Below are 15,038 nucleotides of genomic sequence, written 5' to 3'. Positions count from 1 at the left end.
GGCAGTTGAAATAACACGTGGCAAGAATACGAGGTAGATCCCACGATGACCCCACTTAAGAAAGATCCTGATTAAACCATATTGCGGGTCAAGGGTCCACTCATTAATGGTTCGTACCGAGTTGAGGGAGCCGGACCATCCGGTCTTGTATCCGTTCGACGACCGTTGGTGTTCAAAATTTTCCTTATTACGATGGAGTGTTCAGAGGGAAGCCATGGCAAGGCAAGCTATCCCGCGTATCGAGACTGCATATTACGCCATTCTCAACCATCTAAACCCAGCCACAGCTTCTTTCTTACAAGCCCAGCAAGCTCACGCCCACATTCTCAAAACAGGGCTCTCCAACCACGTCCACCTTGCTACCAAGCTTCTCTCTTTCTATGCGAACCACCTCCATTTCAATGAAGCAAGTCTGGTGCTCGATTCAATTCCCGAACCTGATGTCTTCTCCTTCTCCACTCTTATATCAGCTTTCTCGAAATTCGATCGTTTTGACCAGGCCCTTCGCCTCGTTTCTCAGATGCTCTCCCATGGCCTCCTGCCAGACAATTTTGTCCTCCCTAGCGTCCTCAAGGCCTGCGTGGGCCTATCGGCCCTCGAAATGGGGCGCCAGGTTCATGGTCTTGCATGCGTGACCGGGTTTGCTTCGGATCCCTTTGTACAGTCCTCTCTGATTAACATGCATGTTAAATTCGGTGATATAAGAAATGCCCATAAAGTTTTTGATGGAATGACACATCGAAATGTAGTTAGTTGGAGTGCTATTATTGCGGGTTATGCTCAACAAGGATTTGTAGGTGAGGCCAAGGAGCTTTTTAATGAGATGAGGGATTCAGGGATGGAACCCAATACAATATCTTGGAACGGTTTGATTGCCGGGTGTAACCATAGTGGCTTCTCAGCTGAGTCGGTGGCTTTGTTCCAGAAGATGCATTTAGAAGGCTTTAAGCCTGATGGTATTAGCATTTCTTGTTCTCTTCCGGCAGTGGGGGACTTAGGGGATGTGAAACTGGGAGTTCAGATCCATGGTAACATAATCAAGCAGGGTCTTGGATCGGACAAGTGTGTGGTTAGTGCACTCATTGATATGTATGGGAAGTGTGGTCACACGTTAGAGATGTGGCAAGTGTTTGATGAGATGTCAGAAATGGATTTGGGTTCATGCAATGCTCTAGTTGCTGGACTCTCTCGCAATGGCCTTGTTGATGATGCATTGAGGATATTTAGGCAATTTGAGGCCCAAGGAAAGGAATTGAATGTTGTTTCCTGGACATCAGTTATTTCTAGTTGCACACAAAATGGGAAGGATATCGAAGCTTTGGAGCTTTTTAGAGAGATGCAGATATCTGGAATAGAACCCAACTCTGTAACAATCCCATGCTTACTTCCCGCCTGTGCCAACATTGCAGCCTTGATGCACGGGAAGGCAGCTCATTGCTTCTCCATTAGGAGGGGGATTTCCTCTGATGTATATGTTGGTAGTGCTTTGGTTGATATGTATGCCAAGTGTGGCAAAATTGGAGATGCTCGGAAATGTTTTGATGGAATGCCCACAAGAAATTTGATCTGTTGGAATGCAATTGTGCGTGGATATGCTATGCATGGAAAGGCTAAGGATGCTATGGAGTTGTTTGATTTGATGCAGAGGAGTGGACAGACACCCGATTTCATAAGCTTCACTTGTATCCTCTCTGCTTGTAGCCAGCGCGGTCTAACAGAAGAAGGATGGTACTATTTCAATAGTATGTCCCAAGACCATGGCATTGAAGCTAGAATGGAGCACTATGCATGCATGGTTACCCTCCTAAGTCGTGCAGGAAGGATAGAAGAGGCTTATGACATGATTAAGAAGATGCCATCTGAACCGGATGCTTGTGTTTGGGGAGCTTTGCTTAGTTCTTCCAGAATTCATGGTAATGTGAGCATGGGCGAGACTGCTGCAGATAAACTTTTCAAATTAGAACCAAGTAATCCTGGAAATTATGTTCTTCTCTCTAATATTTATGCTGCTAAGGGCATGTGGAGTGAAGTAGATAGAGTCCGGGATATGATGAAGGACATGGGTTTAAGGAAGAACCCTGGTTGCAGTTGGATTGAAGTCAAGAACAAGGTACACATGCTTCTGGCAGGGGACAAATCACACCCACAGATAACCCAAATCATAAAGAGATTAGAAAGATTGACTATAGAAATGAAGAAGTCAGGTCAACTTCCAATTACCAACTTTGTATTGCAAGACGTGGAGGAACATGACAAGGAGCAATTCTTGTGTGGGCACAGTGAAAAATTGGCCATTGGTTTTGGGCTTCTAAACACTCCACCAGGTTCTCCCCTTCGAGTAATCAAGAACCTTCGAATCTGCAGTGACTGCCACACTGTGATAAAATTTATATCCAGCTTTGAAGGGAGAGAAATTTTTGTTAGGGACACAAACCGCTTTCATCATTTTAAAGATGGGGTATGTTCCTGTGGAGACTATTGGTAAAGGATCTTTATGGTTAAGTGGGATAGGCATCTTGGTCATTGAAAATCCTATATTTTGGCATTTGAGATGGATTTATTACCCCAAGCAGCTATTCTTCAGTTTTGCAACATCATATCTGAAGAGATGGATACCTGCATTCTTTGTTGGCCATGCGTAGGGCATCAGGGCTGATGCATGAATTTGATCTTACAGGAGGGAAAAGTTGCATGCTATATATACCAATTATTGATTTCAGTAGTGAGAAAAACTTTCCATATTAGACCCATCATTGATTTCAATAATACTTTGCCTTGAGGGAAGGGTGGGGGGAAGAAATAAGTACCGCCTTGATTTTAATGGACTAGAGAGATCTTTATCAATTGAAATGTTCACTGGAGGTGGAGGTCATTTCATTACTTAAGAATATTTCCCTTCAATTTCAAGGTCATGTCTCAGTGCTATCTTTGATCCAAAGCTGGGAACTCAACAGAAATATTTGTTATTTGAAAGCTTTTGGGGCATGAATAGGCTCTAGCAAGCTATATCTAGTTTACAAGGCAATCCTGCCTTTCTTTAACAGAGTCAATGAGGTCTTGGAGTGTTGGTATGAGGCTGGCATTTTAACTATCCTGCTAATGCTACCTGGGGAAAGGATTGTCAAACTCAACATATAGAAATGCAAGATGCGTGGAGTTGATTAGGAACTGGAAAGTCTGGAATGGGTCCTTTTTATTTGGGTTCTCCAAATTCTATGGGTATTGTACAGGTACAATAGCAGATGAATGCACAACTGCACACCATTGTGAATGGCATCCATTATTTAACAAATTAGGTTTCCAATTGGTTGAAATTGAAAATAGTTAGTTAACAATCATCAACATAATTGTTTTTTATTAGCAGCTATCTTTGAATGTATTGTTGGTGAGGCCTTTAGATGAGCAACTCAAGGTATTATTATGTTGGCCATGGATTCAGAGAACTGAATAGTGGCTCTCCTTAAGACTCTTACTGGAAAATACTCTCTGATTACTGTTTGATGATGCAATTATCTTTTGCTGTCAAACATTCAGATCAGATTGCATTTTCTGCTAAATTTAGCATTGGAAGATCTCTTATTTTACAATATTCTTGTGATTGATTCAGGTTGAAGTTTCTCTCTCCACTTTGCTTAACATTCATTTATATTTATCACTCATAGAAATATTAGCCTTTTTTATGGGGGGAGGGGGGTGGAGGAAGGTGCTTTTCCAACTTCAAGGGACAAGGGTGGGGAGGCCTGGAGGGCCTTTTGGAGCTTTTTTTCATCCCAAGTGCTCCCGTTTTTATCTTTTTTTCTGGACAAAGAAACTACCATAACCGGTTCATTTAATTTTTCTGATAACTACTTTTACATGGATTTCTATGGAATTCCCATGCTAAAAAAGGAAAAAGTACACTCTGGGCAGCAAGTATTGATGTATCGTGAAGGGAGAATTGATTTTTTGTAGTAGACACAACAGAAGTCAAGTTGAAGTTTCTCTCTTTCTATCTCACCTTAGGCTGTGTTTGGAAACAATGCAAATAAGTGTGAATGCAAATATGTAGAGTGTAAAAAGGTCCATATAAATTGTAAAGTTGGGTTAGTTTTTCACCGACTAATTTACTTCTTACCAAGTAAACTTAGCTGTAATGGATGCAAACACAAATTCCAATAAATCATATGCATTTTTTTTATCAAAAGCCCACTTGAATGCAAATTTACTTCTTTTTTATTGATGTACTTTTACATGTCATTATCAATGTATATGTGCATTGGAAAATGTGTTTTTTGTCATTTGTCAATATATAAATGCAATGTTGCCAAACATAGGCAAAAATGAACCAGAGTGCAAATTTGCCATGAATCAGGATTTACACTCCATTTGCATTATTTCCAAACACAGCCTTAGGTGTTGTTGTCCAGGATGTTAAATGGACCACCATTTTCATTTATATGGTTATTATGGACAGTTGATGCCAATACATGTAATAGTTACACATCTTGACTTGTTACAATACAGGTAAAACAACATCAAAAAGATGGTCAGGGACATTCACAAATGATCCATTGGGCGAGCTCAGTTGTACCAGTCCAATAAGTTCTAATAGAGATTTCATATATGTAATTCGTCAATTGTTTCATACAAATAATGGGATTTGCACTGTTCCATAATGTTGACAGCCCATTGCCATGGGAGTTTTAGTGAGTGTTCTGTAGTGTGGATGAGAAATTGGGTAGTGTGGACTAATCCACATCACACAACAGTCCACAGTTGTTATAAATTGTGGATAGACTGTAAATTGATCCAGTCTACACCCACAGTGGCTAGGACTATCAATGGGTCGGGTTCAACCTAATAGACCTGAACTGATTGGGCCAGTTCTGGTTCTAAGAATTGGAACTGATGGATCGGTTTTGGGTCTTGATATAGGGTCCCAATTACTATTGGTTCGAAACCAGTTCCACCTAATGTTGAACCGATTCAGACCCGATCCGATATATAATGTATAATATATAGAGAGAATATTTAATATATATTAAACATAAATATTTGTTTTTTATTTATTATAAAACGAGTATAAAAGTATTGAATAAAAAATGGAGTGTGGATCGACCATAGACATGAGAAATTGTTGCTGAGATTTTGGGGTGTGGACAAAGCCAGTCCACATTAGTCCCGCTTACAAGCAATCGAACAGTGTGTTCACGCCTTGGCGTAGACTAAAATGGTCCATCCACGAAATAAACACGTTTTCAAACACCACATTAATCTTTTAAGATAATGTACAAAACAGTTCTGACATTTTTTTTTCTCTTTTTGTTTTCTGGTTAAAATTTTAAAAAGACAAAAATTTCATTAAACACAAAACAGATTACAGGAGACAAAGGGTCTATTCAAAATTGCTAAGCTTTTCTTGGTTTGTGTGAATCTCACGTTTCGCAGATAAGCCGCAATGCACCTATACAGCTCCTCTCGACCCAAATGATCTTCTACCCACTTTGGGCACATAACAAAAAAAAAAAAAGAACCCCGAGACTCCTCTAGACCCTTTTTGTGCTAGAACATGAACGACAGAGTTTGTAGATCTTTTAACAAAAGGGAAACAAACAGATTGATATTTGAGCGTTGAGCTTGTCTGATGCCCGGGTGGTGCTAAACAAGTGTAAAGCAGGTTCAGTTTGGCAAGAGTACAAATACAAATATGTACACTGAAACATTGTATTTGCACTCTTTCCAAACTGACCCGCAGCATCAACAATATATATTCTTCTTATTGAGCTACAAGCAAGCAACTTGTTCGACCAAAAAAAAAAACCAAAGCAAATGTTCAAGGCATAGGATTCACAGTTGGACAAACATGCAGACATGGAATTACTTGGCGTGTGGTGTCTGATGATGAACAAGCCGGTCAATGGCGGTGGTAATCTCCTACCATTTCATGTTGATTGATACCACAGGGTGTTCCAGAGAAGAGATGGAAGAAGAGAGGATTGCATATTTTCTTCAAATATAACAAAATGGCTAAAAAGCCATGACTTCAATTAACAAAAGAAAACTACATTTGTCGACATAATTTTCCATCCTCCTTGAATGATTAGATTTGGCTTACAATTCTAGAAATTCTTCCTCTGGGTCATCGACATCAAAAGCCACATTATTTATAAGAAATCCATGGACACCATACCATTGTTATTATGGAGCGGTTTTTAGTCTAGTCCGTGTAACCAATAGATACCTATGGAGTGCAAGCATGAAGACCCATGTGGTCTTGGTAATCTTCTCCTTGATCATGAGAAGCAAAGCAGAACTCAAGACAGTCTTCAATATCTGAGCCTGCAATCCTTTGAAGAAGCCCAAGAGCCCTTCTTTTCTCCAGATGGCATACAGTGCACCCGACATGGTCTTACGGGGCCTCCGGGACTTCCGTTTAGCTTCCTTGGTCCCATCTTCCCCTTGGTCAGCAGCTTGGATCATGACTTTACATCTGTCCAAATATAGGAGATTGATGAATTCAATGTATTGAAAATTTGAAACCAAGTTCTTTGGAGGAAGGGTCCTGAAAGAAACTATTGGGTTACCTGATTGCTGGATACGTCAAGAAGGTAGCTATGCTCTTTGAGACAGCCCCCAACACGAAAGCTGAGAAAGCAGAAAGGGCTTCCTGGGACGCCTCTGTACCTGCTTTGTTGCTCTGTTTACTCTTCAGAACTCTTTGTTTCAGTTGATCAAATACAGTGTACTGCATCACGTAATGCATATTTTATTCTTAGTTCAACTTCCATTTCTCTACAAACAAATTTCTCTCTATAAAAATTATAGTCAAATAAAAAGAGCAGCCAGTGCACAAGGCTCCCGCCAATGTGGGCAACCTTACCCCTGCAAATACAGAGAGGCTGTTTTCAAGATTTGAACCAAACCCTGGTCATCCAGGTCGCAATGGAGCAACCCAACTGTTTGCCAAGGCCCATCCTCAAATTATAGACAAATACCATAACTACAATAAATTATATTAACCACCTAGCAAACGTATTCTTACCATCCTCACTTGATGACAGCGGAGCTAGGGGAGACCCAGGGGAGCCATGGCTCCCCCTATGGTCCAGAAATCCACACACTTAATACATTTATCTATGTAAGTTTCCTCCCTCCCCTCACTTCTCACCCAATGGTTGGCCCCCCTACGGCCCATTCATAAGTTTTGCCCCCCCCCCCACCCCTAAAAATTTCCTGTCTCCGCCCCTTCTTAACATGTCCCATCTAAGAAAATCTTCCTCATTCCTCATTTATCATTATCATCTAGGGTGTTCAGCAATATGATTCATTTTGTTGATGTGACAGTTGTTTTTGTTTTGAAAAACAAAATCATGCACATTGGCAAACACCCCCTTAATGTATCAAGTTATTTTGAAACTTAAAAAAAAAAAAGGGCATCTAATACACCAACAATAAAAATCAAGACAAAATGCAGGGTAGGAGTCAACTGTCAACATTTTGCATTAAGTATTTACTGATTCGTCTCCTAGAGGGAACACATCAATCAGACAACCAGCATAAGCATTCTATAACTAAAAGATATCGTTGACTACCTGAATAGCAGGGTTTGACGTCAAAAGAAGGGAGATGCCAAGTCCGTCAAATGCCTCACTCCAACTTCCCTCTGAAAGGGTTTCCAAAAGCCCCTTGGATTTCCCAAAGGCACTTGTCTGCATTCTTGATGATGCTGTATCCAAGGGCTGTACAGTAAAATCAGAAATCAGGGAAAAAAATAAGATATCAATGTAGTGGTGTATAGAATCTCAATAATGGGCGTCAAGCACCCAGATAACAAATCTAGTGCAAGTCAATATTAAATGGAATTACACATTTGAGTTACCAACCACAGATCCTAATCATGCTATGTATATGTAGGCTGCACAACACATTAAAATGCCAACTTTGAATATTAAAAAACCAGATACCGTGAGTTATCAGATTTTTGGGATCAGAGTCCATGTTCAACTACTAGAACTGTGGCTATAAAAAAAATCGGTGCAATACCAAATAGATAAGAAAAAGATTTACTTGTGTCACTATGGCAGTGCAAGCCCCAGCAGCAGCAGCAACAATCAAATTGGCTTTTGTTCCAATGGACTTTGCTCCACTCCTCCTCAGATACAACCTTTTGAAATAGCTATACCCATAGAAATAGATAAACTGTGATATGAAAGACTGCAAATTCTTGGTTCTAAGGCCCTGGTACAATGAAAGAACCTGTCTTTTGGAAACTGCTTCCCACAGAACATCTGAGAGGTTCCTATATAAATTGCAATCAAGAGTCATTATAAAAATATTAGGGGTTAATTATTTCCTTAAGCTAATCTATTAGCCCATCTATCATACTTTCCAGATCGTGGACTATATTCCACTCATGAGAAGCAAGACCAATTCAGCAGTTCAGAGAGATGAGAAGGCAACAAAGTACAACTGCTGCTAAAGAAGAGTCAAATAAAATATATAGCTCTCCAAAAGACAAAGGCCAAAAATCCAAGTCACAAAACTTCTGAAATTGACGACTAAAGACCAGTTGTAGTTACACTATACACTCTTGGGTGAATGAAACATTATAGCCCTGTAGAGAAATGAAGCAATGAAAACTCTCTCTTTCTCTCTCTCTCTCTCTCTCTATTTTTGTGAGAGAAGCAATGAAGAGTAAGAACCCATCCAAAATGTCTACCATCAAGCAATGCCATCTTGTAAGATAGAAACCACAAGTATCATCCACGAAATAACATTAAGAGATATAGAACCAGAGTTAACCAAATATAGTGCAGGATGCAGCAAGATTATATTTCAGGAAAAAGTAGTAACTTTAAAGAGAGAAGTCCTTCTAGACCGTCTACCCCTGCTATCCCAGACTGCAAGAGAACTCCCAACATGTGTTTCTGATATATATATATTCATTGTCTTCATGCACAGAAGCTTTAACGTTCAGGGTTGAAGATATAAAAAGTTGCAAAAGCTATGCAAGTTCTATTTCCTTTCTCAATGATACAATAGCAAACATTTTTTTAATAAGAAGTATCAATTCATTCAAGAAAATAACCTTCTTTGCTTCTGCTTACAATGTTTCTTTGACATCAACAGCAAGAACAAATGGCCTTTTTCATATGAAGATATATAAAAAAATAAAGATTAACAAAACAGTTGGAAAAAGATAGAAAGTCCCTACTATACCACACAAGGTCTGCAAGAAAGAAACATGAAAATGCACGAAAGGTGGATCACTTCCCTTGAAAACCAGGGGATGTTCTTTTTGCAGTCATCAATACACAGTTCCAATTGCCCTTGAATCACCAAAACCAACTTCCTTGGAATCTTTACTGGAAAATGACCAAAACCTCATAGAGATGGGTCGGTACAGTTCCCAAAGGCCATTTATTCCTCTACACCAGACACCCCAACATATTACTTATAAAAACTTCTTGCAGAAATTCTTCCCAGAGACCGAAGAGTTGTGTTGTCCAGAATGATATTGGTTGGAACTTAATACTGGCATAACCCAAGGCACTCAGGAAGATAGCATCCCCAATTAGACCTTTTCTGCAAAAGAATGATGCATCACCTGGCACAATATAATATTTGTACTCTACTTGCATCGCACATATGACTCAACATCTGCATCAAGCAAGTGCATCCTAGTCTTATGTTGTATTGTATCTGAAGTAGGATTTTAGCATTTGACCAAAACATGTTCCTTCTTAGATCAATCACCACGCAATGTTTTCTTTTCAAATTTTCTCCTCATCAATAACAGATAAGTTGTTTTATTAATAAGAGAACAAGAGAGTACACAAATACAAAAGAAAGTTGTCACCAAGATAACAGAAAAAGAGAAAATATCCTTGTGCTGCTCACCTGCACATTATACGTCACCCCAGCCCAAACCATCATCAATAACCTAGGGAATATGACCCCCAATATAATCCTGCTTAAATTCTCTACTTCTACCAAGAATATCTAGTAGAGTATTTGCGGACCTTAAAACCCAAGAGAATAAAGCATACACATTCTAAGCCAAAGATACAGCTCCTCTAATGTGATGAAGATACTGCTATCACCATACAACTTTACTGTAACATTTCCTTTATCGCTCCTTCCAAAATGATCTATATCTTTATTGGTTCAATACCTTTATCCCAAATCCACAACAATAGCAAAAAAAAACCAGATGCCTCTTACAAAAATAGTCGTGTACCTTTTCTAGAATTTAGTTTACTCATCAAATGGAAAAGGATATGAGGAGGGAAAGGAAGAATAAGACAACAGAGGAGGGAAAACCACAATCTTTTAGGTTGTGTTTGATTTATAGGAATATTTGGATTTGGATCCTGCTCCCACTCCCCAGGATTTGAAATGACCACTCTCCCAAGCCATTTTGAGTTCTAAAATATGGCACTGGAAGGATAAAATCATAAAAATCAATATCTTGTCAATTCCAGCCACCAAGGACCTGCCTTAGACATCACCAAAGACTAAAAGCTTATAAGCGCTCACAGCATCAAGAAAAAGCCCCATTGCAAATTCAGGTGGCATTGCAAATTGCATATAGAAAAACAAGGATTAGGCGATTAGCGGTAGCGAAGCCCAGGTCAAAACCTTCATCAGCTCAACCCTGCCCTACATGATTGCAGTTTATGGCCTTTTACATAAGAAACAAAAACCTATTATACTTTGGCAAAGGCATTGAATTGAAGTTCCAACAAGTCAAATAAGCAACTGTACGAATTTTTTTCACATGAACAATGTAAGATATGATTTGTTTCATTAAGAGCTATGAAATATATCATTCTTACAAGCTCTCCATTTGAAGAAGCATCAACACAACAATGAGCAATAAGTGAAGAACTTTGGTGAGCATTCCTCATCAGATAACATAAAATAATAAGCATGACAAGAGCCCAGAGAAGATATCTTATGCATGCATTTTGGAATGGAGAAAGGACATGCTTTGCAAACCCAGTATTAGGCACATGGCATGGTAACAGTCTCAACTCTCAACTCAACTCAGCATTAATCCCAAATTTTTGGGGTCAGCTAACATAACATGGCAACATTGACTTCCCAAAACTTTACAAGGAAAAATATAACAAACAGTTGTTATTTTTTCAGGACCTAATGAACTGCTTATATATAGTTGCATGCATGCAAACTGTCTAATCAATAAGCCATCTCCAAAGCACAAAACTACAACAGAAAGCCAAATAAGGTTTATTACCATTCAAGAACCATACAAAAGAAAGTGAAACCCATGATTTTAACCAGAATGAAATAATCCGATAACAGGAATTTTGGCCCAATACTGTAGCCGGATTGCAACAGGAAACTGTCTTTCTACAAAGTTCATCTTTTTTCACCTTAAGGTTCAATAAAGAGTGAACTAATAGAGCCAGGTGTTGAGTGAAGCGGTTGGACCCCAATTGAATACACGGTTTTTTCTGGTAGAGCTTGGAAAGATCTTATTATGGAACCAACTCATTTGAGGATACCTAGACAACAAACTCCTTACTCCTCAAAAGAGATTCAACCAACTCACTACAATTTCTCTTAATGCCTAATTGGTTTAAAAGGCGGTGTTCAAGCTCTCTAAGAACTTCAGCTGCTTTCTTAAGATAAGGAGAACAAAAAAATAGACACCAACCATGAGAGCAAACTTGAGGTCAGTGGGCATTGGACTGGAGTTATAAGTTTTTTTTTTTTTTTTATCAGTAATGTCAACGAATACTGAATTAACTAACTTTTTTATCAATCCCTTCCCTAGCAAGTTTCTACCATAATATTGACCATCTAGGGGCATTCAACAAATAATGCATACACAATTCTTACAGAATGTCTAGATCTTAGTTGACCTTCTTTACTCTAGACTACTGGGGAAAAAAGCAAATTCTTGCAGAGGAACAAATGACCCGATCTACTTTACAGATTTGTGTGCAAGCATCAACTGGAGTTTGAAAAGGATCAATCTAGTAATAAGCAAGAAACTAATAGATCCAACCAAATATGCAAACAAGGTCCCACTTTCTGCTCCAAATACAACTATAAGCTGTCACAAAACCTCTTGGAGTGCACCTTGTGCAAATGGATGCAAACTATGGCCTCATGGTTTATAATTTGCAAACATAATCGAATAAATTAACAAAAATAAATGAAGACTTTATGGAGCCAGGGAAATTAGAAAAAAAAAGGCAAACAAAATAAAAATTTGAAAAGATAGTGTTATTATAATTTTAAAAAGAAAAGAAAAGAAAAAGGCCCCATGCACAAAAATAGATAAATAAATAAGGCTGCATACAAAAAACAATCTAAATATTGTAGAAACTTAAAAATGAAGGTGTAAATTTGGACATATAAATAAAGAACCCGATCACGATAAACAGAAACATAAAAGAACCTCATAAAAAGGAAAACCAACATAACTAAGATCATATATTCACGAGGAGCCACCATAATATAAACGAAGAAGCACTTAAAAATCGCGAGACCCAGATCACGGAAAACAGAGAAAAAATCCACACCGACCTGTACTTTTGCTGACCATGTGTTCGAACTTCAGCCTGGTACTTGGTTTTACAGGTATCGAGAGGATATAGAATTGTTGTGCTTAACAGAGCTCCAATGGCTCCCGAAGTTGCCTCTGTTATGGATTCGAGATTAACGGCCATTTGACGAATTTCGAGAAAATCAAGAAAAAAAGGCGAGAATTTTGTAGGAAGAGACGGCCAGTGATTTCCGCAATATTGGGTTCCGAAGGAAAAATGAAGAGAATCTCAGCGAGTCGGAACGTTCATGATCGACAAAAGAAATCTTGGGTTGGTCTCTCTCTCAGGAGGTAGGCGAGTTGGAGAGGGTAGATACAAATTACAAATGCAAGAGAGAGACCAGCAACTGAAAATGACAGGAACACAGACAATACATATTTATAAAGTGGTGGCATGGCAAATTGGCTATGGCATGGTTATTTATATGGGGAATTGGGAAGGGAAAACGTGAGTGAGATGACTCAGCGCGAATGACCCTAACGGCGTCAGTCGAATGGGCTTTGGCGGTGCCTCGGTTGAAAATTGGGGCACGGGTCTTCTTTGTCTTTTAGCGAGAATTCGAGAACGAGGCACGCAGAGGCAGAAGAAGCGTATCTTCACGGGCGGGGCGAGCTGGACGGAGATGGGCCGGGTTAGATGGACGAACAGACGATTCTTCCAGGGTGGGTTCGTTTCGTGGACGTACGTCACGTACCTTCATTGGGCTATGCCCGGGTTTGGGCCGTTTGGCCCATTTGGACTCTAAGAAAACGACAAATAAGTTGGGTTAGTGGGTTTAAATCTGGGAGCAGGGCCTCCAGCAAGGAAACGTTTGCCAATCTATCTGTAACCCTACTCGCGAGTGGATTTACAGATATATTTTTCCTACTGCTTTTACACGTGTGCAGATAAGCTGTGTAATTACCAAATTAACCATGCGCACAAGAAAAAAAACCTGGATATAAACGCGTGCGAAAGCATCGAGGATAGTAGATTTCGAATCCTACTCGCTAGAGTATAAATTAACTTCCCTTACAACAGTATACTAGTAAAACGCGGTCCATTGTGGGCCCGGACTGTTGTGTGTATTGGTACAACATGGCCCATCGTAGCCTGGAATCCATTTTTATATTTGGTTTTGAGTTACGGTAGTGAATCCATTTAAGAGAATTAATTTTTTTAGGTAATCAGTTTAAGAGAGATCAAGTGACGTCTGATCAATTATCAAAAAATGACGTTTGCTCATGCGCAATCTTTTGCAAGGTTTAGGTTGTGTTTGGTTTGATAGAAAACGAGATAGAGAGAGAAGTAAAAAAGTTGAGGGAAAGTTATTAAAGATAATTTTGAAATACAAATTGATTTGGTTGGTTAGACAAAGGAAGAGAAATACAAATTGATTTGTGGAAAATCCAAGTAGCAAAATCATGATGTCTGAGTTTGATTTTCCTGAATCCATTTTCACTGGGGGGATCTATAGAATGGTTTTGTGACCTCTAGAGGTCTAGCCCTAGACCCTGGTGACGACCTTCACCGGTGGGGCAGCTGATATAGCTGAAGTGTTTGGTACGGAGAAATCCGGATTAAAGTTTCTGTCCCTCACACTTAGGGATAGGCAATTTTTATCTTACTGGGTGGGTATGATGGGTCCTGGGTGGAACAGGTATAATAGGCTAAACTCAACCCTCTCTCATATGTATATTGTTGAAAAGCATACAATCTTTATATATTAGGTGTTAAATTTCATAATGTTTTGAGTTTTATATAAATAATAACTCATAGTTTGTGTTTTTTATATGTCTTAATCAAATATTTAGAAAATTTGTTGTTTGTTTATGTTATTTTATTTATTTATTGCTTATATATAACAAGAAATAAAGGGAAATCATATTTGGGGTCCTAAACCCAATTCACCCTTACCCTTGAATGCGGGGAGGATAGGGTTGGAGAGGGTTTAGCATTTTCCTGTGTAGGGAGGGTTTGGATTCTCAAAATCCAACCCACTATGGGTTTTGGGGCAAGTAAAGGTTGGGAAGTTTAGGGAGGCAGCTAGGGTCTAAAATTTACAAAACCCTCCCCGAACTTGCCATGTTGCCTTCCCTAATAACACTAATCTCACATCACTTTCAACGCCCATTCTTAATTGGGCTTGGACTTGAATTTAGGCCTATGGGCTCAGGCTTGGGCCCAAAACAACTGGCACAATTTTATTTCTTTTTTTTTGGAAATTGTCTAAAACTCACATTGCGTTTTCAATATTTCTCTCAAACTCACCACAACTTTTCAAATTGTCAAAAATTCACTGTGTCATTAAGCTTTTATTTTCCAAAACCCGTCTTCTGTTAGTGCACCATTAATGCTTCTGATGGAGGATGATTTGACCCGACCTATTGAGACGATGGCACGTGGATCTGACTCAGTACGAGCAACAACTCAATATCATGGCTTGACCACAACTAAGTAACGAGCCTGTAGAGTAGCTCGCTACGCCATAGCTCACTA

At 39.2% G+C, this 15,038-nt stretch overlaps 2 protein-coding genes across 2 annotated transcripts; one reads left to right on the top strand and one right to left on the bottom strand.

The window, feature by feature from the left end:
• Window positions 1-212: 212 nt before the first annotated feature.
• Window positions 213-3,363, top strand: LOC148879311 (Pentatricopeptide repeat (PPR) superfamily protein). The gene has a single exon (XM_088960818.1). It carries the CDS (start codon window positions 215-217, stop codon window positions 2,483-2,485), a length of 2,271 nt encoding a protein of 756 aa, XP_088816944.1. The 5' UTR covers window positions 213-214; the 3' UTR covers window positions 2,486-3,363.
• A 2,597-nt stretch (window positions 3,364-5,960) lies between these two features.
• LOC148879310 (peroxisomal adenine nucleotide carrier 1-like) lies at window positions 5,961-13,009 on the bottom strand. Its single transcript, XM_088960817.1, has 5 exons — window positions 12,541-13,009; window positions 8,047-8,278; window positions 7,572-7,718; window positions 6,564-6,724; window positions 5,961-6,469 (listed from the first exon to the last, which is right to left on the bottom strand). Exons 1-5 carry the CDS (start codon window positions 12,681-12,683, stop codon window positions 6,178-6,180), a joined length of 975 nt encoding a protein of 324 aa, XP_088816943.1. The 5' UTR covers window positions 12,684-13,009; the 3' UTR covers window positions 5,961-6,177.
• Window positions 13,010-15,038: the final 2,029 nt, after the last annotated feature.

The sequence above is a fragment of the Nelumbo lutea genome, chromosome 1, assembly GCF_056320005.1.
Source record: "Nelumbo lutea isolate HS-2025 chromosome 1, American lotus-T2T, whole genome shotgun sequence".
In the NCBI taxonomy this organism is placed as follows: Eukaryota; Viridiplantae; Streptophyta; class Magnoliopsida; order Proteales; family Nelumbonaceae; genus Nelumbo; species Nelumbo lutea.
Note: the sequence above shows the minus strand (reverse complement) of the source record. Positions and strands in the feature narration are given on the sequence as shown.

Bases quoted from the DNA above. Each gene is read 5' to 3' on its own strand.
- LOC148879311 (XM_088960818.1), top strand. From the start codon at position 215: ATGGCAAGGCAAGCTATCCCGCGTATCGAGACTGCATATTACGCCATT.
- LOC148879310 (XM_088960817.1), bottom strand. From the start codon at position 12,683: ATGGCCGTTAATCTCGAATCCATAACAGAGGCAACTTCGGGAGCCATT. The intron at 7,719-8,046 runs GTAAATCTTTTT...TTTACTGTACAG, and splicing joins GCACTGCCATAGTGACACAA to CCCTTGGATACAGCATCATC. The intron at 6,725-7,571 runs GTAGTCAACGAT...TACGTGATGCAG, and splicing joins CGTCAAACCCTGCTATTCAG to TACACTGTATTTGATCAACT.